Source organism: Carcharodon carcharias, chromosome 2 (genome assembly GCF_017639515.1).
Source record: "Carcharodon carcharias isolate sCarCar2 chromosome 2, sCarCar2.pri, whole genome shotgun sequence".
NCBI lineage: Eukaryota > Metazoa > Chordata > Chondrichthyes > Lamniformes > Lamnidae > Carcharodon > Carcharodon carcharias.
The window spans coordinates 193604234-193628038 of NC_054468.1; the positions used below are offsets into that span (position 1 = coordinate 193604234).

Genomic DNA, 23805 nt, shown 5'->3' on the forward strand with positions numbered 1-23805 from the left:
TTAGTGGCATATCCTGCAATTTAAGGAGCCTTATGAATAACGTAGATGAGCTGAGGGCACAGAAGGAAACTTGGAAACTGAGGAATAAAAAAGGGCAATCACACAGCTAGGAGTATACTCTAAACCCCTAAATGGTTAGTGAAAGATGGAAGAGCAAATCCGTAGGCAAATTGCTGAGAAGCGCAAAAACAAAAGGTCAGTAATAGTATGGGATTCCAACTTAACTGGAATAAATTATTATGCAAAAGATACAGGAGATGAAAATTTCTTAAAATTAATTCAGGAGAACTTTTTTAGCCCATATGTAACAATCCTAGGAGCAAAGGGACAGTTTTAAACTTAGTTTTAGGGAATAACTCGGGGCAGTTTGGTATCAGCGGAAGAGCATTTTAATGGTAGTGATTATAATTCAGTTAGATTTAGAGTATTTATGAAAAATGGTACTGATAAGTGTAAAAATTTTAAATTGGTGAAAAGCCCAATTTTTGGCGCAAGTGGTCTGGAACCAACTACTTGAAAGTAAATCAGTGCCAGAGAAGTGGGAGGCATTCAAGGGGGAGCTAAAGGATATTTGAAACTAATATGTTCCCAACAGAGAAAGGGTGAGACTCACAAATCTAGAACCTCTGGATGACAACGAGTATGCAGAGTACAGTAAGGCCAAAAAAAAGAACGCTTATGCCAGGTGCCAAGAGCTCAATGCTGCAGAAAGCCTAGGGGAATATAAAAACTGCAGGGTGAAATTAAAAAGGAAATTAAGAAAACAAAGAGAGGGCATGAAAGAATATTGGCAAGTGAAATCATGAAAAACCCAAAGATGTTTTTAAATACATAAAGATCAAGAGGATAACTAAGGACAGAGTAAGGTCAATTATAGGCCAAAAAGATAACTTGTGCATAAAGGCAAAGATGTGGGCATGGTTCTTAATGAATACTTTTGCAGCTGTTTTCATGAGAGGGATGAAGCAGACATAATTAAGGAGCAGGAGTGCGAAATGTTGGATGGGACAAATATAGTGAGGGAGGAAATATTAAGGTGTTTAGCATCCTTGAAAATGGATAAATCACTAGACCTGGATGTAATGTGTCCCAGGCTGCTAAGGGAAGCAAGGGAAGAAAAAGCAGAAGCTCTGACCATCATTTTCCAATCCACTCTGGCTACAGGCATGTTATTGGGGGACTGCTAATATTGTACCATTGTTTAAAAAGGGAGGAAAGGATGACCACGTAATTATAGACCAATCAGCTTAACCTTGGTGATGGGCAAATTATTGGAAAAAAATTCTGAGACAGTATAAGTCATCAACTAGAGATGACTTGTTAACCAAAGACAATCAATATGGATTTGCTAAGGGAAGGTCATGCCTGACTAACTTGACAAAATCTTTGAGGAGGCAATGAGGGCTGATGATGGTAGCATGTTTGACGTAGTCTACATGGATTTTGGTAAGGCTTTTGATAAGATTCCACATGACCGGTTACTCAGAAAATTAAAAACTCATGGGATCCAAGGGAAAGTGGCAAGTTAGATCCAAAATTGGCTAAGTGGCTGGAAGCAATGGATTTTGTTGGCAATGGGTGTTTTTTTTGACTGGAAGGCGGTTTCCAGTTTGATTCCGCATGGTTCAGTACTGAGTCCCTTGCTCTTTGTTGCATATTTCAGTGATTAGGACTTAAATGTAGCGGACATGATTAAGAAGTCTGCAGATGATGTAATTGCTATGTGGTTGATAGTGAGGAAGAAAGCTGTAGACTGCAGAAAACTACCAATGGACTAGACAGTTGGGCAGAAAAGTCTCAAATAGAAATCAATCTGCAGAAGTGTGAGATAATAGATTTGGAGAGGGCAAGCAAGGCAAAGGGAATACACAATAAATTGTAAGATACTGGGATGTGAAGGAGAACAGTGTCCTTGGAATTTATACCCACAAATCCCTGAAGGTGGCAGGGCAGGTAGATAAGGTGGTGAAGAAGGCATACAGGATACTTTCCTTTATTGTCTGAGGCCTGGGGTATAAGAGCAGGGAGGTTATGCTAGAACTATATAAAATACTAGTTAGGCTGCAGCCAATTCTGGTCACCACGTTACAGAAAGGATGCGATTGCACTAGAGAGTATACAGAAGAGATTTACGAGGATGTTGCCAGGAAGGAGGAAAGATTGCATAGGTTATTGTTGTTTTCTTTGGAACATAGGGTGAGAGAATATTTAATTGATGTATATAAAAATATGAGGTACCTAGGTAGTATGAATAGGAAGGACCTATTTCCACCAGAAGAGAGGAAAAAAACCAGGGAACATAGATTTAAAGTGATTGATTGAATGATTAGAGAGGAGCTGGGGAGTAATCTTTTCACCTAAAGTGTGGGTCTAGAACTCAATGCCTGAAAGGGTGGTAGAGGCAGAAAGAAGCCCTCACCATTAAAAAAAACACAAGGTGTTTTATCCTACAGATCTACAGACCAAGAGCTGTAAGGTGGTATAAGATTGAATAGCTCTTTTCTATGCTCGATATGGATACCATGGGTAGAATGGCTTCCTGCTGTGCCATTTATCTTTCTATGTTTTTCTGATCACTGATCACAGTTGGGCTTGACTTTTGCTGAAAAAGGAGAGACAATTGATAATTTAACAGTAGCTGATTTTTTCTGTTATTTATTTTAAGTACTTCTGTATGCATTATCTCTAAAACTCAAGACATGTGCAAATGTACTCTTGAGTGCAAAAATTACCTATTGTAAAGGACAGAAATGACTTCATTCGATTCCAGAGCAAATGTTGATATTCCCCCAAAAATGTTAGGCCATGAGCTATTGGCCTGTGGCACGATAATATTCACTGGGGTCTACTGCTAGGTAGCTGGAAAAGCCATATTTGGTCCGTAACCCCACTGGCAATCAGGGTCCTATGATATCAATACACCTCAATTGCCATTTTTGCATCTGATGACCATTATCAGCTGTTGACTGGCCAAAGAGATCCACAAGATGACTTTTCACCTTGGGCTGAAGCTGCTACAGTTCCGGCTTTCTTTATTGATCACCACCTCCCTCCCCAACCTACAACCTACCTCCTCTGGCTCTGAGGCAGCTGATTACCTGATTTTCTGGCAGCCTGGAGTCGGTCACTTGTCCCAGGGTGCTCAGTTTCCGACTCCAGCCTGCCAACCTGATGCAAGTGAGGCCCGGTCCTCAAAATGGATTGGTCCCCCCTTGGGTCACCCATGTTCCACCAAGATGCTGCTTGGATTCTGTTCCAGGAAATATCAACCCTGTAGATTGTTTTCACAAAGTACTTATGCAAACTGAGTGGAAGGGCCTCCATGTGATATTTATTATTAACTTTGTTCAGGTCCAAATATTCTTATGCCGCAATTGTTATCAGTCACACAGCAAAAGGTCAGCACCAATATCATGCAATTACTAGAGTAGCTAATTTTACTGATTGCCTTGTGGTAGGTAAGTTTTCTTAACAACTGTGTTGTATTCATATGAATGTAAGATTAGCTGACATTCACAAAAGGTGTATCTTAACTTGGTTCAATTTCCCACTTTTATTGTCATTGCCTATGATAACTGATGGAAAGCCAGTTGTCACCAATCAATTCTTTCTTTGATCTGTTGGGAAGACCAACGCCACTGTTTTCAGTCCTTATTACAAAGTCCACTTCCTAGCTACTGAACTACCCCTCTCTCTCTGGCAATTATCTGAGGCTGAACCAGTGCACTAGCAACCATGGTGTCATATTTGACCCTGACCGCATTTCCATGCCACCACTAAGACTGCCTATTTCCACCTCAGTAACGTCACCTGACTCCATCCCAGCCTCAATCCCATTGGCTGCTGAAACCATCATCCATGCCTTTGACTATTCTAATGCACTCCTGGCTACAGTCCCTCATTCTACCCTCCGTAAACTTGACATCCTCCAGAACTCGGCTGCTCGTGTTCTACTTGCCAAACCCCGTTTACCTGTAATGACCTATGGAGACTCCCAGACAAGCAATGCCTCGATTTTAAAATTCTCATTCTTGTTTTTGAGTTTCTCCATGGCCTTGCCCCTCCTCAGATCATTGTAATCTCCTCCAGCCTCACAGCCCTCTGAAATATCTGCAATCTTCTAATTCTGGCCGCTTAAGCAATTTTAATTGCTCCATCACTGGTGACTGTGCCTTCAGTTGCCTGGATCTTAAGCTCTGGGATCCTACCCCTCCCCCTCCTGACCCCTGCCTCCCAAAAACCTCTTAGCCTCTTGTACCTTTCTTTTCTCCCTTTAAGACAATCTTTAAAACTTATCTCTTTGAAGCTTTTGGCCATCTGCTCCACTCCTGCCTTACTTGTCTCAGTGTTAAATCTTGCTTTATAATGCTCCTGTGAAGCACCTTGGGGTGTTTTTTTATGTTAAAGACACTCTTTATATAAGTATTGTTGTTGTTGCGGTTATGTACACGAGTAAGTAATAGTATTGTTAAGAGTCAATACCTAAACAGAAGTATTAAATATATATGTTGGACATTCATATCACAGTGATTTCTCTGATAAATGTTGCATTATATATGGTAAGGGGGACTCGTTAGTTCAGTTGGCTAGACAGCTAGTGTGTGGTTCAGAATAAAGCCAACAGCGCAATGTTCAATACACATCTGGCTAAGGTAGACTTGGGGCCTGCTTCCTTGCCATGCCCCTTGGTAAAAATCATGGCATAAGCCATAGTTTGGCAACCCTCGAATAATCAAGGATGCTATGTGGAGAATATTTGTGGTAAATGCTGAGCTGTGAAGCATCCAAATAGTATGGACTGTTGTAACTTAGTCTACTGTATTTGTTGCTCCCAATGCGGTCTCCTTTACATTGGAGAGACCAAACATAAACTGGGCGACCGCTTTGCAGAACACCTGCAGTCTGTCCACAAGAATGACCCAAACCTCCCTGTCGCTTGCCATTTTAACACTCCACCCTGCTCTCTTGCCCACATGTCTGTCCTTGGCTTGCTGCATTGTTCCAGTGAAGCCCAACACAAAGTGGAGGAACAGCACCTCATCTTCCGACTAGGCACTTTACAGCCATCCGGACTGAATATTGAATTCAACAACTTTAGGTCTTGAACTCCCTCCTCCATCCCCCACCCCCTTTCTGTTTCTTCCCCCTTCCTTTTGTTTTTTCCAATAAATTATATAGATTTTTCTTTTCCCACCTATTTCCATTATTTTTAAATATTTTTAAATCTTTTATGCTCCCCCCACCCCCACTAGAGCTATACCTTGAGTGCCCTGCCATCCATTCTTAATTAGCACATTCGTTTAGATAATATCACCAACTTCAACACTTATGTGTTCTTTTGTTCTTTGTCTGTGACATCTTTTGATGATCTGCTTCTATCACTGCTTGCTTGTCCCTACAACCACACCACCCCCTTCCAATTCTCTCCCCCAACCCAACCTCTCTCCCTGCACCCCACCCCCACCAACACCTTAAACCAGCTTATATTTCACCTCTTCCTTGGATTCACCTAGTTCTGTTGAAGGGTCATGAGGACTCGAAACGTCAACTCTTCTCCGCCGATGCTGCCAGACCAGCTGAGTTTTTCCAGGTAATTCTGTTTGTGTTTTGGATCTCCAGCGTCCGCAGTTTTTTGTTTTTATGGACTGTTGTAATGATAGTCAAGCTTTCTTGTTCGGTGTACTGTGATTTCCCTGTCAGATGCCTGAGGGAAAGTGGTTTACTGGATGTAGAAATATCACACTTTACACTCGAATATAGAAAGATCTGCTGTATTTTGTATAGCCAGGCTTAAGGTTCAAAGAGATTTCCTAGTGACAGCCAGTTCAATCAGAACCTTTTAAAAATCAGTTCTGTTGAAGGGTCATTAGGACTCGAAATGTCAACTCTTTTCTTCTCCACCGATGCTGCCAGACCTGCTGAGTTTTTCCAGGTAATTCTGTTTTTGTTTTAGAACCTTTTATATGCCAGATGTTACATAAAAATACATTGGGAATCTTACCAAAGGATGTTGCTTGAAGTGCATTGAAATTTTGCAATGCAGTTAATTAGCAAGACTACCACTTAATTATGATGCACAACTATCAGTGGAAGTTCAAACAAAATAAAATTTAAACTGACTAGAAGCACTTAGATTTAGATTCATTATTTCTCCATTGTTAATACAAACTTCCAAGAACTTACTGCAATGGAACATCAATTATATGCATTCTGGCCAGATTCTTCCATTCTGGATTTTAAATTTGGTGGCAGGTGTGATTTCTGTAGTGGGGCAGGATGGCTGATCATGTGTGATCTTGTGCTGTTCAGCTAATTACATATGCATCTGCGAGGAGCTCACCAATTCTCACTGCAGGGTGGCAGGAAGTCGACATCTTCACTGTAAGCTCATGAACTCCAAGGTCCAGGCACCATATTTAAAGGGCACCTGGACAGCCCTTCCACCTTTGCCCGGCCGCTGTTCCACTCTTCCCTGCTAACCCTTCCTTCCTTTTTCATCCTCCATGCAACTTGCACTGTCATCACTCGGTCTCAAGCATAGGCTGACATTTACAGACACTCCCTAAAGAGGACAATACAGCGGCAAGTCATCGTTAATCATGGAAGAAGTCCACTTCACCAGGTGCACGCCACTTATCTGCAGTTGTGAATGTGAGCTTCTACTTTGTCACTGGCAGGGAATTTAGTTTGGAGGGGAACTTAATTCCAGTGAGGTGGCTTTTTAATGAGCATGCATGACATGCTAATGCATGCAAAAGGACTTCCCGACTTTGTTCATTGGGAAGCTCGACCCCATCTTTAACAAGCCTTTAAAATCTTGAGAACTTAATTGTTAAAGTTCATCCTGCCTTTGGGAAATTGATTTTTGGCCTTGTGCCAAATTAAGTTCCCCCGCCCGCCAAGCTTCTCACTGCTGGCAGGACTGGAAGATCCTGCCTTCTATTTCCCGGTTTTGCAGTTAGCTGCCAGAAACTTTTTGCAGCAAAGCCTTTCGTGCAACATTAGGCCAAATATTCCAAGGAGTGGCAGTCACCGTTGGATTGCCACTCTGCTGCTATTTTTTACACTACGCTGGAGCTCAGCATTTTCGACCTGGACTTCTGAACCAGAACTCTTCAGAAATGTGGAGTGCACCTGTTCTGGGAGTCCTTCTTTGTAAGTCAAGATTGTCAAGGAAAGCCACGCCATGTCCCCCTTTTTATGACACTTGCTGCCGTTTTTTGGTAAGTCTTCATTCACTACATAGTGAAAAACTTCGGAACATTTAAATTGCTTTTCACTGTGTTAGTGGACAAGTGTGTGAGTGATGCAAGTGGGAAGGTGGCAGGCCGGTCCAGGGAGAGAAATCATGGGCCATGGTGCTGCTCCTCTTTCCTGGCCCCTTATTCCCCGTTGCCCCCTTCCCGTTAACCCTCACCCTCAATAAAGTATGATATTTTGCCCTCTTTCAAGATTCACCAATCAATTCACCAATCATTGAAAGGTCATAGTAAAATGATAACTGCCATTGTTGGCATCTGGTTCCAAATATCGTCTGACATATATGCAGCATTGGTCATTAATATTAAGAGCAGCAATGATATAATGCAGTATAAGTTTGTGTGCACCCTATAGATGATCCCACCATGGCTATTAAACTAGAGAGTACAAATCTTACTTTATCAGCATCATTCAATATTGTTAATTTTCCATTCTGTAGAAGAATTAGAGGACTTTATCTTGCCTGTGAGCATGATAGTATTCAATAGCATTATTTCATAGAAGGGGTGTAATTTTATTTTGTTTTATCAGTAGTCTCATAATGTAGAAAGATCAAATGACTCCTGAGCAACAAAGTGGATTGATTAAACAACATAGGTCTTACTGTCAGCGAGAAGCATTGGAGTCTTCAGGTGTCTCTGTGTGACACAATTTTTCAGATGCCAGATGACAAAGACTGAATGGCTTACAATGTATCTGTGTTTTCTTGATCAGCAAGTCTAACGACTCTGCTAATTGCTGCTTCTACTACAACATATTTTCAATAGCTACTGTGCAACACAGCTTTATCATGATACCAAGATAGACTGGGATGATAGGTAGATAAAAGGGCAAGATTGAAGTCAATGGAAAAGATTCATGAGGATCATGCGCAGGATAAAACAGATTTACTATGAGCCATTAGGCACACCTGTACTGGCAATTTCACCCCACAAAGCTTGCTCACAATAACATTCCATTAACAACAAAATAAACAGAACTCCAGCCATGATCCCACCCACTGTTTGCAAGATAATTATGGATGACAAAGGCCATCTAGCCCAGCCCAGCTCATCTCATCCATCCAGAATGACAAACAAGCATATGTATTAGGAGCATGAGTAAGCCTTATGACCCCTTGAGTCGGCTGTATCATTTAATAACATTGCCTACATTATACCAGTGACTACAACTCAAAAGTATTTAATTGGCTGTAAAACGATTTGAGGCGTTGTGAAAGGTGCTGTATAAATGTAGGTTTTGTCTTTCTTTCATTGCATCTGCATGTAATAGGGAGAATAACTGTGGTAAAATTGGAGGGCCAATGCTGATTCTGTAAGGATAATTAATCACAGAGCAATTACTGATGTTAGGAAAGTGGCTACAAAGAAATCACTATATTGACAAAACAATTCAACTCTGTAGCTAGTACAGCCTTACCATTCTGACTTCTCTGGCGCCAATCCGCAATATACCATAAATGGCATCTGCTCCTTTTAGGTTAATGACACTATCCCCAGTATTTGTGAATCAGACATCCGCCAGCAGCTTAGGAAAAATGTAGATTGAATTGTTGATCTGAATTTTTCAGAGAAGAATGATGCAAGGTACATAAATTCAGTATGGCCTTAATTCAAGAACTGGATTGTTTCCCCTTCCTCCAGAAACTGTCATACAAATTGTGTTGTGCCCTGTGAATTTACAACCTAACATGGAAAATTGTAATTAATAAATAAACTCTAACAGCAAAAAAAATGACACACCCACTGCACACCCACAGCCCCCACCTTCCCCCACACCACCCTGTCATTCCAGCTTCCCAACCCTTCCAGCCACCCCCACCCCTCCAACAGCCCCCAACCTACCCACACCTCTCCAACAGCCCCCAAACTCCCCCTCCCATCCCTCCAAAGCTCCCAACCTTTTCCCCACCCCTTCAACAATTTCCAACCTCCCCTGACCATCGTCCCCCCACCCCCCCAAGCATCCAGTTAGCTCTAAAATAGAGATTTCACTCCCATTTTTCAAGCAAGAACACTTTCAGTTGCTGTGCTGCTGCTGCTGCCCTTTGGGCAGCTTTGGTGTTTTCCGGGGGCATTAAAATAAATTGGAACTACAAAGCTGCCTGAAGGTTGGAAGCGGCAGCGCAGCAACTTGTGGAACTGATATGAAAGGCCGACTTTTAAAAAATCGGAACTCTCAGCCTGTAGGTTCCGACATTTTTTAAAGTCGGTCTTTCAGGTCTGCAGCTCTACTTCTGGCTTCCAAGGCTGGGGGACATCAAGAAACTCGATTTACAGCAATTAGACTGGGCACCATTTGCAACCCTGTTCTCCCAGACCCTGATGTTAGAAGATAGGGTGGTAGGTGGGTAGGGTGGCAGCTGGTTAGGTTGGTAGGGTGGTGTGTCATGTGGTAGTTGGCAGGATGAGTAGGCTAGCAGGGTGGGGAGGGTGCCAGCTGGATAGGGTAGCAGGGTGGGTAAGGTGATGGGTTGGGTAGGCTGCCAGCTGGGTAGGGTGGTAGAGTGATAAGGTGGTGAGGTTGGGTCGCCGGGTCATGGCGGGGAGCCAGAGGGTTGGGGGGTCGGGGTCCAAGGGAAGGTCACAGGGGGAATTGGTGGGCTGGGAGGGGGGTGGGGGGGAGGTGGTGGGGTCAGTTTTATCGTTACACAGGAATTAGACATGCTTCCTTCGTATCTAATATTTCCTGGGTAACTAACAGGTAATGAGTTGAGACCCTACAAAATCTCTGACTCTAACTCAGAGTTGGAGACATTTTTGGAGGGTTCGGGGCACATAGAACTTGCCCATTGGAAGTCAAAACTTCCTGAGCAATTCCCGTGGGGTCCTTGCATTGGGGTCCGAGGGGTCCACCCAGTGCATCTTCTGGGGTACTTCCAGGGTACAACTGTCTGGAGAGTGGAAGATCTAGATCATTGTTTCACTGTACATTTTGAAAATACCAACTTGGTACTATCTCAAATAATTCAACTTCATAGGCCAAGGAAGAGTAAATTCAATATTTGCAATTTCTGTTACACTTGTCTTTATTCTTGTGTCTAGATTATTTCTGTACCATTGTAAATAAAATGAAACTCTCGATTGTCTACAATTTCCATTATTCTCCAAGAAGGGCCTCTAACATTATGGTGGATAATGGGAGTTCCAGTGTACTCTGCTGCTTCCAACTACCTCTGAAATCTGTTGTTTCAGAAGGAAAGTATTCAGAACTAATATGTTGTCTATTAAATTTCTAATATGCTACTATGGACAAAATAATTTAAATACAGTGTTATAGATCATAAGTCACATAATGTCACTTCTATAATAAAGAATCTCATAAATTTTATACTGATAGCTATAGCTGTATTCTAGAAATATATTTGATTTCTCTATTAGTAAAGAAAGCACAAAAAAATTATTTTACTTCAAAGACTTAAAGGCTTGTTAGCTGTGTTAAAAGGAGATACAAACCTTTTGGCACAGGCTACATTAGAATCATAGAATGATGTAGCAGGTCAGAGGCTGGGAATTCTCAACTCCTAACTCCCCAGAGTCTATCCAACATTTACAAGGCACAAGTCAGGAATGTGTTGGAATACTCTGCACTTGCCTGGATGAGTACAGCTCCAACAACACGCAAGAAGCTCAACATCATCCAGGACAAAGTAGCCTACTTGATTGGTAGCCCTTAAATTTTCACTTCTTCCACCACCGATGCACAGTGGCAGTAGTGTGTACGATCTACAAGATGCACTGCAGCAACTCACCAAGAATCCTTTGACAGTACCTCCTAAACCCACAACTTCTACCACCTAGAAGAACAAGGACAGCAGATGCACGGGAACACAACCACCTGCAAGTTCCTCTCCAAGCCACGCAACAGCCTGACTTGGAACTATATCCTTCACTGTTGCTGGGTCAAAATGCTGGAACTCCCTAACAACATTGTGGATATTCCTACACCACATAGACTGCAGAGGTTCAAGAAGGCAGCTCACCACCACCTCAAGAGATTAAAGATGGGCAACAAATGTTGGCCTAGCCAGCAATGCCCACATCCTGTAAAAAAGAGCAAAAAAAAAGAAAGCCATGAGGCCCTTCAGTCTTTTATAAAGATTTAGCAAAATAACCTTGCAGTTTTACTCTATTCCTCTATTAATAAAGCCAAGGATCCTACATACTATTTTTCTAATGCCACACAAAAATTGAAAGCAGTCTTGGAATGAAATAATACTGCAGATAATGCAGAGCTTTATCGTCATAATGTTTTTGTTGGGCATTGAATGAAATGTTGAATTTTAAGTATTAGGCAGAAATATGTAAATTGTTGAAATACTGGTTTTGCGGTACTAAAATGATAGTATTTAGTAATTGACATTATTGAACGAAATCCATGGGGTTGATTTTTAACTCTGAGCTGTGAGTGCAAAATGCACTGACTGAGAGACACCAGTCAGGCTGCCATCTGACTTTCAGGTAAGTGACATGGAGGGATTTTGAGAGGGTCCCAGGGGCTGGACCGTCTGGGGTAGAATGGGGCCTGGGTGCAGGTGAGGCAACAACTTCCCTCATTGAAAGTTTAAATTTAAACCTTTCGCTCTTAAGACCTGCATCTGCCTAAATGGAAGGCCTCTTACCAGCTACTTTGCCACCAGCTAAAATTGCACTCTGGTCCCAATTTCTGTAAAAGTACTCTGATATGCATAAATTTATGAGGTGCCCATCTGGCTTAGGTGACTGCCTCATTTGCCTGCAGAAACTGCAGGTTAAAATCGAAAATGGTTGTGATCTGAGTGAGTAAGTAACCTGTTTGTTTTTAGCTATCCATCCATTCAGCAGAAACCAGGCCATTATGGTCAAAATCAAATTTCATCAGTCTGAAATGTTTTATTTGTGTAGAGATTGTTATGGAAGCTGGAGGACAAAACACAGTATCTCAAATTCTCTGATTACACAACTGTATTGTGTATAGTAATGATCTATTGGTCTACAATAACACTTGGGAAGAACCTGTGGAACATGAAGAACTAAATGCACTATTTGATAGACTACAAAAGCTGATTTGGTGATAATTTTGGCGAAGAGTGAGTTTGCCAAGGCTAAAGACAACTATTTGGGACATGTCATGGACAAGATTGTTTGTTGCCCAGAGAAGCTAAAGTTTAAGCAGTTATGGAGTTTCCTGCCCCTGAAACAAAATGGGAAATATCAAAGCTCCTCAGAATGTGTGGACTTTACAGGAGGTTTGTCCTGAATACCAATGCAGTAGTTGCTCCATTAACAAACTTATTGAAGAAAAATATGAAAGTTAATTGGACCGAGTCTTATCGTACCCTCTTTGAGAGGTTAAAGGCTGTATTAATAAATGAACCTGTTTTGGCTGCTTCAAGTTTCAATAAACCATTCAAAACAGCTATTGATGCCAGTGATGTAGGCATAGGAGTGGTGTTGGTACGAAATGATGATGTTCATGTAGCACACCTAGTCAGTTATTCCTCAAAAAAACTTAATGTACATCAATGAAAATATTCCACAATTGAGAAGGAAGTGTTTGTCTTGGCTCTTCATCATTTTGAAGTATATGTTTCAAATAGTCAAGGAGAGACACATTAATTTACACTAATCATTATCGACTGGTATTTTTCAAGAAGTTTCACGTGCAGAATCTTCAGTTGTTACACTGGAGTTTGATGCTGCAGCCCTTCAACCTAAAAATTGAGCATATCACCAGGAAAAACAATGTAATTGTTGATGCTCTGCCCAGAGTTTAAAGAAGGGGCATTGGAGAGAAGGCAGACTCAGAGTTATGATATTTCTATGATATATGAATCCTGCTAATCCTAATTGTTACGTTTACTTGTTTTGCTTTGGTTAATCCCTTATAATTTTGTAAATACAGTATGTGTAATTGTGGTATATGGAAAGGTTACCTGTACAGTATGTAATACCTATTTGTTAAAATGTTTGGGACGAAAAGAAATTGCTTTATTTCAAAATTGTTGCAAAGAAACCTTTACAGTGGTAAAACTTTCTTCTTCCCAAAGGGAAAAATGTGATGGACTCCATGGTTTCAAAGCTTGTTTATTTTTTTGAGACAGACCCTAATTGAAAAGGGAAACTGAAAAGGGAAACTAAGACTGAAACTGAGATTGGAAACCAAAACATCTGGGGAGACTGAACCTGGTTGAAATCTTATAAAAGGACACAGGGAGCCCTCAGAGCTCAGTAGCAGGTGATGATTCTAGTGGTGCAGTCCAGAGAGGCTGAGAAGATAGAGGCTAGATCCAGAAGCTGTGAATAAGCAAAGATACAGTTGCTGCAGCTGCTTCTGTTACTTGAAGATAACATTGGTGGGTTTACAACATCCAGACTGTCAAAAGCAGAGTTGAGGAGGTTCTGCAGCTATGTGCCATTTTTGGTGAAGACCGTGCCTGTGGAACTCGGGTTGGTTGTGCACTGCTATTGGCTGAGGATCGAGTTAAATCTTAAAAGATGAGGAGCTGAAATTCTGTGTGAGGAAAACTGAGTTTTGAAGGAGTTTGTGACTGGGTTTGATGACCTATATGCTGAGTAAATTGCTCAGCTAATTTGTATTTCCTGTCTCAATTGTATCTGCCATTTAATGTGTAATTTATAATTGACTATAATTTGCCTGTTAATTCATGTTTAACCTATGTTGATTCTGGGTTTTAGAGTTATTTGAGATATTTTTCAGTGTTGCTTTCTTTGACTCTTGTATAGATAAAATTCTTCTGTTTTAAATTGCGCAATCTTGTGACTTCATCCTTTCAGTAAATAACTGGGATTTTGGATTTCTTCTGTGTTTTTTTTAAATGCTAGTGCTCTCTAATGAAGATTGTAACACAGCCAACTGTTCAGTTATTTCAAAGGCTCAACAGATGGTTGAGCTGTGAATTAACGTAAAGAGGCCCAAATGACATGTTAAAATTTGATCTCAATACTGTTGAATTCAGAAGAGTATTTTATGCAGTGGATAATGTACTCTAACGCATCTGAACACCTTCACAATGCTAGTGAATTTAATGGTCACTTACCTTTTAAAAACAAAGCTCCATTGTCAATCACTACATAAAAAATATACTTACATTTTCATACATCATTTAATTATGACGTGAAGTTTCCACTGACTTTTACAGTTACCTGTCAAAAGGTTCACAACTCCAGAACAGGCTTCCCCCATGTTTCACAGACCCTCTGACCTGACATGGTTCACATAAGCTTCAAAAACCCACTCGCCTCACTGAAAATATCAAACTCCACGCAGTCCCGATGTCAGTTCGTGTGCACGTCGGGTTGTGACCCATCACATTTCCCATGCCGGTTAAAATAACGGTTGGCGGGAATTAAGTCACAGTTTCGGAATTCTGGTTTCCCCCCCCACCTAATTTTCCCTCTGCTCGATGTGGGTTTGCCCCTGATCGCCACTGACACAGTACACTTTTTGTTATTAAGAGACAGCTGAGAGTATCTGTTATGGTCCTTTAAGGTGACATTATCTAATTGCTGTGTCTCAGGATCTTCCCAAGGTGCACTAGAGGCTCTTGAGGAGATTCTGAGGTCAATGAGAGGGAAGGAGAAACTAAAATTAAATAACTGGCTCTTGCTCTTTTTTAAACTCTTTAAAAAAAGGTGACAGGAAGCTTTGCATGTTGATAATCAAAGTGCGATAAACATTTCTCAAAGATTGCCTGTATTTGCTGTTATATCCTACAGCCCTGCTCACAGTGAGAGGTGATTTCTATTTTATATGAAAAGGTGAGGTGCTTATCAGGTTCATTGACTTAAAGTTGTCAAATAAATGATAATCTGGGAATTTTCCTTTATATCTATATCTATTACCTGTGAATTTAGTTTTATTCTATTACCATTTTACAGCTTATATATGTCGTAATGGAATGTAACATGCATCAAGTGTAGGCCGACATCTGATATTTGGCAGTAATGAGGAGTGGGAATGGCATTTATATGCACCAGGGCAAATCTGTACTTTAGTAGCAATGTGCAGAATCCTGTTTTTTTAACACTGGTGATTGTCAAGGGCTTTGTTCACTTGGTCACTGGGGCAATATTCCTGGAATTTGACAGAACTGGAATCTGTCCACATGTGTTTGAAATCATGGGGAGAATTTTCTGGTCAGGAGCATGCGTGGGCGAGCACAGAGCCGATCGTCGCCCTTGATCAGCTGCGCGCCGCCATTTTACGTGGGCGGGCCAATTAAGGCCCACCTAGTCTGATGCATGCCTGGTAGTGCTCAGCGCAATCTGTGCGGGCGGGGGAGGAGGGAGAGTTGGGGCTTGTGCTCTTTCGCACATCCGTGCGAAAGAGCGCAAAATTCTCCCTGAGGCAGCTCCATTCCTCAGGGAGATTAAGTTCAGTGTCAAAGATGGTAAAAATAAAAAAATAAAATGGTTCAGACATGTCCCCTCATGTGACACATGAGCTGGGACAATTTTATGAATTTTCATTAAATATTTTATTCAATTAATAAACCCTTCATGAAACCTCATCCCACCCATGGATGAGAGTTCATGAGAAATGCGATGGCTGCCTGGGCTCTTTTCCTGCCCGTCAACCTTAAGGTTGGACAGGCAGCCCTGACAATTGCTTTAACTAGTTCATTAATAGCCTCAACGGGCCTTTGACAATTCGGCAGGTGCACAGCCGACTCTGGTGCGCGCCCGCCGAACAGAAGATCAGAATGATGTGTGGTGACGTTGGGATGTACACCCGACATCACCGCGCGTCATTTTATGCGCTGTATGTTTGTATTCTACCTCCCCTTCCCCACGCCCTCTCCCTTCCCCTTTTCCTTCCCTTCCATTTTTCCTCCCCCTCCCTGTTCTCCCCTCCCCTTTCCCCTGTCCCCTCTCCCTCCTTTGCCCTTTCTGCTCATGCACGTCGAACAGAAGATTCTACTCCTTGGAGGGATTCTTTGATATTACATCATTATGGAGGGAACTTGCAGTTTGCCAGGACTCTGGAAACAAGCCCAAGGGTTGGCACCACTGGATTTGGAATATAAAGGTTGTCTTAGTGGCAAATGATTTTCCCTGGGAAAGGGAATTTGGGAATGTTTCCAGAATCTGAACCCACCCCCTGGGCGGAAGCAGTTACTGACCTCAAGTTTCACTGGGCGCCCTCTTAGTTGGCCTGGAGATAGGCTTGGTGGACAATTATCAGCTGCAGGGGCAGGAACGGAGTTGGTACGCTCAAGTGCTGGCCTGATATGAAGAGACCACGGCAGGCATTACTGTGGCAACAGTTTCACTGTTGTATCATCTGTTTGCAAATTATACATTCAGAGAAACTTGGAATATATCGGGGGCCTGGAACTTGGGGCAGGGCATCTGATGCAAACCTGGAGTTCCTCCTGGAGGCCGTAAAGAAGAGGTGGGAAGTCCTCTTCCTGGAGTGTTGCAGGAGGAGGCCGCCCATCCACTTTAAGGAGACAGCTGGCATAGTCAGCAGAAGGAGTGTGAGGGGAAAGATGAGGGGGGAGGGGGAGAGAGGGGAAGGGAGGGTTGGGAGTGATGGGAGCATAGAGGAAGGAGGAGGAAGTAGGGAAGGGGAGAGCAGAGAAGGGAGGAGAAAGGAAAGGGCAGGGGAGGGAGAGGGGACAGGGACAGGGGAAAGGTGAAGAGAGAACAGGGAGGGAGGGGAAGGAAAAGGGGAAGGGAGAAAGGAGTGGGGAAGGGGAGGTAGAACACAACATACAAACATATGAACATACGAAATAGGAACAGAAGTAGGCCATTTGACCCCTTAAGCATCCTCAATAAAGTCATGGCTGATCTATTTGTGTTTCGAGTTCCATATGCCCATCTACCCTTGATAACCTTTGATTCCCTTGCCTAACAAGAATCTATCTACCTCTGCCTTAAAAATATTCAGTGACCCTGTCTCCACTGCCTTTTAAAAAATTCATTCACGGGACATGGGCTTCGCTGGCAGGGCCAGCATTTATTGCCCATCCCTAGTTGCCCTTGAGAAGGTGGTGGCAAGTTGTCTTCTTGAACTGTTGCAGTCCATGTGGTGTAGGTTCACCCACAGTGCTGTTAGGAAGGGAGTTCCAGGATTTTGACCCAGTGACAGTGAAGGAAAGGCAATACATTTCCAAGTCAGGATGGTGAGTGACTTGGAGGGGGACTTGGAGTATTCCCATCTATCTGCTGCCCTTGTCCTTCCAGATAGCAGTGGTCATGGGTTTGGAAGGTGCTATATAAGGAGCCTTGAAGAATTCCTTCAGTGCATCTTGTAGATGATGCACACTGCTGCTACTGTGCGTCAGTGGTGGAGGGAATGAATGTTTATGGATGTGATGTCCTAGACAGTGTCAAGCTTCTTGAGTGTTGTGGGAGCTACACTCATCCTGGCAAGTGGACAGTATTCCATCACACTCCTGACCTGTGCCTTGTAGTTGGTGGACAAGCTTTGGGGAGTCAGGAGGTGAGTTACTCATCACAGGATTCCTAGCCTGATATGCTCTTGTGGCCACAGTATTTATATGGCTAGTTCAGTTCAATTTCTGGTCAATGGATGTTGATAGTGGGAGATTTAATGATGCTAATGCCACTAAATGTCAAGGGGTGATGGCTAGATTCTTTCATGTTGGAGATGGTCATTGCGTGGCACTTGTGTGGCACGCAAGTTACTTGCCACTTGTCAGCCCAAGCCTGGATATTGTCCCGGTCTTGCTGCATTTGGACATGGACTGCTTCAGTATCTGAGGAGTAGCGAATGGCGCTACTCTACTGTTCTCTTACGGCTTTGCCTAAGCTCTATTGACCTAAGCTAGGCCTGGAACCATAATTTCACTAAATTATGAAATCCTCATAAATGTTTCTGATTTTTGTATTCCATGGGAGGGGAGCTTCAATTGCAGTGGATACCGAGGTTTAACCTTTACTGGCCAGCGTTACCATCTGTCTTGCTTGGATACCATCAGTCTCTGATAACAGCAAATACAGAGACTAACTATTAAGACCACAAAAGACACAACGGCTGCTGTCCCTCTTCCCTACTTCCTATCAGTTATCCTGCGTTTTCGCCATCTTGGCCCGATTACTGGCTGAGTCTTCGATCTCCTAGCTTTTCCGGTGTCCAGATTCACCTGCACCCTTCTCCTAATTGCTTGACGGCTTTGTTACATTACCTTCCTGGTAGTGATCGGGCCCTTTTCACTGCTACCCGAGCCATTTGACCCGAGGTGTCATTGATGTTTAACGTACCATCCTACCATGGACTGAATACATAGCCAGTGAGGGCCCTATCTGCAAGGTGAAGGAGTCAGTGATCTGTAAGCAGAAAGTGTGGTTATTGTCACACTCTAACCCTTCATATATGAATCTCGTCCTGTCCATCAGAAAACACCACTGTGTAGGAGAGGTTTGAACTGCCTTGAAGGCCCCTTCAAGAGGTTTATCCGACACCACGACGGCAGAATCATTACTGATGGGATTCAGGGTATTACAGGAGCAGATGATGTAATGCTGGGAGTCAGTACAACATTCTGGTGTTGTTATTAGGAGGGTGCCATTCTGCCCTGGGACTGTATGCCCACGGGGATCCTATCTGGTACACTCACCTATCCTTTACCACTCCCAGGGATTCAAATTTATACTCCTCCCATATGTTCCGTTAGTATGTTTCTGTGTTATACTCATCAGAAATTTTATTGTGTCTCTTGCTTCCTATCACAGGCTGTGTAATTATGAATCCCTGTCGTTCTTCCTGTACATTGATAAGATCTAATTTCTCCACAGCCTGATATATTCGAGATGCTGTACCAAATCTTATATTTTCAATATCTGACCTAACATTATCTATCGCGTCACGAGCCACCATGTCACATGACCTCCCCTTACCCTGTGAGTCAGTCGTATTGATTTTTAAAAAACTCTCTAGTATACTTTCTCCCTGAACTTGTATAGCTGAAATTTTTACTTAGTTCCCTGTGCTGCGAATCACAGTCCTCCTCCGGTTTCCTTTGCTACCTGGGAGGCATAAGTGCTGTAACTTTTGTTTTGCCCAATCCGCCAATAAGACCAGGTTGAGGTTGGTGAAATTGTAGGTCACCTCCAGTGTACCCATTGCAACATCATGTAATCTCACTTTGGGTTTCCCGATTCTAATTATCCCATCCAGGGGTGATGACATGGTGGCTGGGCGTTTAGTGAGTTCCTGATACCCACAGGTTGACAAACTAAAGCATCTCATATCATTACGACCAAATTGATGAACAACATTTACACATTGCTCTTGACAATGTTGTCCCTCTAATTTGGACTCCCAAACAAGTGAGGGCAGTTTAGTCCATCCCACCGTAATGTTCATCCCTGTGTTGGACACAGATACCACACCGAGCAGGTGTTGTACACTCTCTTTAAGTTCATATTTCCAGCCATGTCATTAGTGTAAAAGTCAGGGCAAAGTTACCTGAGTCAGACTGTCCCCTTTCGATAATATAACCTGAATAACACAATGACTACTGGTAGTGACTCTGAGAAATCGAAATGCTTGGTTTCGTTATCCACTTTCCGCTCCCGCCTTTAGGTAGCTGCACGTATTGTCCTGGATGCAGACAGGTGACTTTATTGATGTTCATGGTGGACACCTCCCATGCTGCTGTTATCATTGAGAGTGTGATTGCTGTTGCTACTGTCCTCCAGATTGCCATTGCCCTGAGGATTTGTCTGAAAGAAAATAGTTAAGCGAACGACAGACTGTCAGATACAAGGGCCAGGATTTCCCCCTCGGCGATTTGGGGGCAGGGCCCGCTCGCCGAGAGGAAAAGGACATGGGATGACGTTGGGAGGAATCCCCGACGTCATCCCGGGCCATTTAAATTTTTAGGAAGGCGGGCGGACAGCGAAATCAACTGTCCACCCGCTGACCTGTCAATGGTCAAGTGAGGCCATTGACAGGCTAGTTAAGATAATTAAATACCTGCCCATCCAACCTTAAGGCTGGCAGGTAGGCCAGGAGCCCCAGCAGGCTCCAGATTATTCATGAAACTTCATCCATGAGGGGGACATGTTAATAATTTTAATATTTTTCTATTTTTAGACTTTACTTACCTGCCACTAAACTCCCTGAGACAGGACTTTGCCTCAGGGAGCAGTGCACTCTTCCGCGCATGCACGAAAGAACGCACTTTGACAGATGGGGATTCCCTCCACCCCCCGCACAGGAAGCGCATAGCTTCCTGTCGGGCAGGCCGCTGGGCGGACCTTAATTGGCCCGCCCATTCAAAATGGCGGTGGGCCCCGTTTCAGTGGTGGGGGTCAGCTGTACACCCGCCACCAAGCCGATGGGGCCCACGTGCCATTCAAGGGCAAAATTCTGCCCAATGTTTCGCCTGTGACCGATGCTCCCAAACATACACATGTATCGCTAGTCATCATTATTTCAGAATAATATTGAAGTAGTAATATAATGACAACCTAAAGCAATTTTCGAGTAGCATTAGTGTGTTTCTCTCCATTTGCAGTCTTTTGCTTGATAATATTCATATACAATAAATGAATCAGAAAATACCTTTGGATATAACGTATGACTAATTTAAGACACATACGGATAAGTATAACATAACGTGGGAGGAACAGGTAACTTTGGACTTATGGGTCAGCGGTTTTCCCCTGTTGGGGGGGCAGGCGAGGGCAGGCGCGAACCTGATTGGCGCTTCCAATCGGAGCCGCGCTGCCATTTTACGTAGGCGGGCCAATTAAGGCCCGCCCAGCGTGACACCTTCCCAGAAGCACTGAGCTCTCGATTTGTGGGTGGGAGGGTGGATTCCATGAATCAGGGCCTGCCCTCTTTTGCGCATGCACATGAAAGAATGCAGAAATCTCCCTGAGGAGATTTGTTTAAGTTTTAGACATCAAAATAAAGCAATTAAAAACTTTTAAAACATGGCCCCTCATGTGAGCTGGGACATGTCAATGAATTTTTTTGAAAATTTTTATTAAATTTTTAAACATTTCTTAAAACCTCATACCGCCCTTGGATGAGGTTCAATGAAAAATGTGAAGGCCGCCTGGGCTCTTTGCCTGCCCGCTAACCTTAAGATTGGACGGTCAGCTCATTTAATTATTTCAGTTAGTTTTTAACAGGCCTTAATAGGCCTTTGACAGTTCGGTGGGCACGCAGCTGACTCGGCTGCATGCCTGCCAAACTGAAAATCTGAATGACACATGGTGACGTCGGGATGCCCGCCCGACGTCACTGTGCGTCATTTTACATGTCGGCGAGTGGGCCCTGCCCCGCTCACCAACCCGAAAATTCTGCCCATCGTTTCTAAAGCTTTTCGCCAGTGGGGTTTTCCTCATCTTATAACTGGGTCTATCATAAACTATTTGATATAAATTGATTACAACTCTCTGTCACCAACTCTATTATTATTATATCATATAACTGACAGGTGAGTGGAAAGCAAGCTAGATGGACCTTGGTCTTTTATTGTCTAGTAATTCCTATGTTCCTGTATTTTACTTTATGCTTTGGTACTGGATCTTGCCTATTCATACCCCATTGAACTTCTCCCTATCCCATCAAATGGCACCTTTTCCACATCATTTGTGGGCTGTATTCTGTTGTAGGATTTATTTAGTCCTGTTAACCTTCTGATCTTAATGTTCACAATGAAAAGTTAAGGCAGTAGCAGTAAAAACCTAAGTTCCTCATTCTGAATACTTTGTTCTTTCTTCAACACTGCCTTAACATTCACTTTGTAACTCTTTTGAGTACAAACCTGTTTCTGTCTGTTTCAGATAAAGTTACATTGTTTCATAGTTTGCCATTATGAGATTTGAACTTTTGATCTGGGGGTTACAAACCCAGTACCATAACCACTTGGCTATTTAGGCCAAGCTTAAAGCCTACTGCACCTGGTATTCCCAGGCAGTCTCCCATCCAAGTACTAACCAGGCCTGAGTCTGCTTAGCTTCTGAAATCAGACTAGATCGGGTGTTTTCAGACTAGTATGGCCTTAGGCAAGCCTACTGCACCTGGTATTCCCAGGCAGTCTCCCATCCAAGTACTAACCAGGCCTGAGTCTGCTTAGCTTCCGAGATCAGACGAGATCGGGCGTTTTCAGACTAGTATTGTAGCTGTTAATTTGCTGATAAAATCTGATCTGTTCTTTTCTTGGTTGCAGCTCTTCTGTATGCGACCATCTTTGGTAACGTGACAACGATCTTCCAGCAAATGTATGCGAATAGCAACAGGTACCACGAGATGTTGAACTGTGTCCGAGACTTTTTGAAGCTTTATCAGGTGCCCAAGGGCCTGAGTGAGCGTGTCATGGACTACATTGTTTCTACTTGGTCCATGTCTAAAGGAATTGATACAGAAAAGGTACAGAAACTAAACAGAAAATATGCACATCTTTTCTAATGCTTCTGCAGTATATTTTGACATAATAATGTCATTGTCTCTTCTTACCTTTTGAGTTAGGTCATAGGATTAAACACCACTATAGGACTTGGGTACATAATTTATGTTGCCGTTCCACAGTTGTACCAAGGGAATATTGCATTGTTGAAAGTGCTGTCTTTTATGCAAGATGTTAAACAAAGGCTCTGTTAAGGTAGATGTAGAAGATCCTACAGGCCTATTTGAAAACAAGCAGGGAAAAGTCTTGAGCATCATTCCTCACTCAATCAAAAAGTGCTTAAATTGTGATTTATTTCATTCGCTGTTTGTTATCTCCTTACAGACTTACCTACAGGTAAAAAGTACAACTTACAAGCATAAAAACTTAAATACTTAGCAAAAATTAAACTCAATCATAAAATTACACATCCTGTACTTATAAATTTTGCCCAGAGTTATCCTGCTTGAGGAATGGGCTCGGTGTTCGATTCCCAAGTTCCATACCTATTTGTCTAGATGTACTTCACATTCTATCAGGTATCAACCTCACCCAACACTCTCCCAAGTCTCAATCTTCTGCTTTCACCTGGTTCTCGCACCTTTACTGCCTCCCAAACTGAACCCCCAGCCTATTCTTTTTTGCTTTTGAGTGTTCCTCTAATTACTGGCATTCTTTTTCCGGCTGATCCTCATATCTATTTGAATCTGTTACATATTGTCTACCATGTTGAGTTTTAAAAAGGAAGGAGATCCAACCTTGAGTACATAGGTAAAGGAACGTGTGAGAGTCAGACAGGGGAGTAGATTTTGATTTTGTGCGGTAGTGTAAAGTTTTGAGTCCAATTTGCTATCACCCATTTTACATTATTACTCAAAGTCAAAATCTACCCCAAATGGTGCAACACGCAAATCGTTGGCTGGTACAGAAGAATGAGAGACAGTTGAGGGAAGGGAGGAATGATTTGTTTTAATGTTCTCCATGAGCAACATTCTTGGAGAACAAAAGGTAAAGTCACTGATCCTGATGTCAGTTGAATTGAGCTTCGGCCAGAAAATCTGAACTCCATTTGGGGGAGAATTTTCTCCCCGTTGGATGGGCCAGTTGGGAACGGGCATGTGCTGACGCACGCCTGACATCACTGCGTGTCATTTTATGCTTCGGTATGT

The 23805-nt window shown here is 42.8% G+C and overlaps 1 protein-coding gene and 2 pseudogenes across 2 annotated transcripts in view; 1 reads left to right on the plus strand and 2 right to left on the minus strand.

The window, feature by feature from the left end:
- kcnh1a (potassium voltage-gated channel, subfamily H (eag-related), member 1a) overlaps positions 1–23805 on the plus strand; it is a 303671-nt gene that overhangs the window by 90818 nt on the left and 189048 nt on the right. For both annotated transcript variants that reach the window (XM_041178371.1, XM_041178377.1), the window contains one exon: positions 22421–22620. In XM_041178371.1, coding sequence (XP_041034305.1) covers positions 22421–22620 — 200 coding nt within the window. The remainder of the gene's footprint in view (positions 1–22420; positions 22621–23805) is intronic.
- On the minus strand, positions 22140–22258 carry LOC121275564 (annotated as a pseudogene).
- Positions 22260–22378, minus strand: LOC121275536 (annotated as a pseudogene).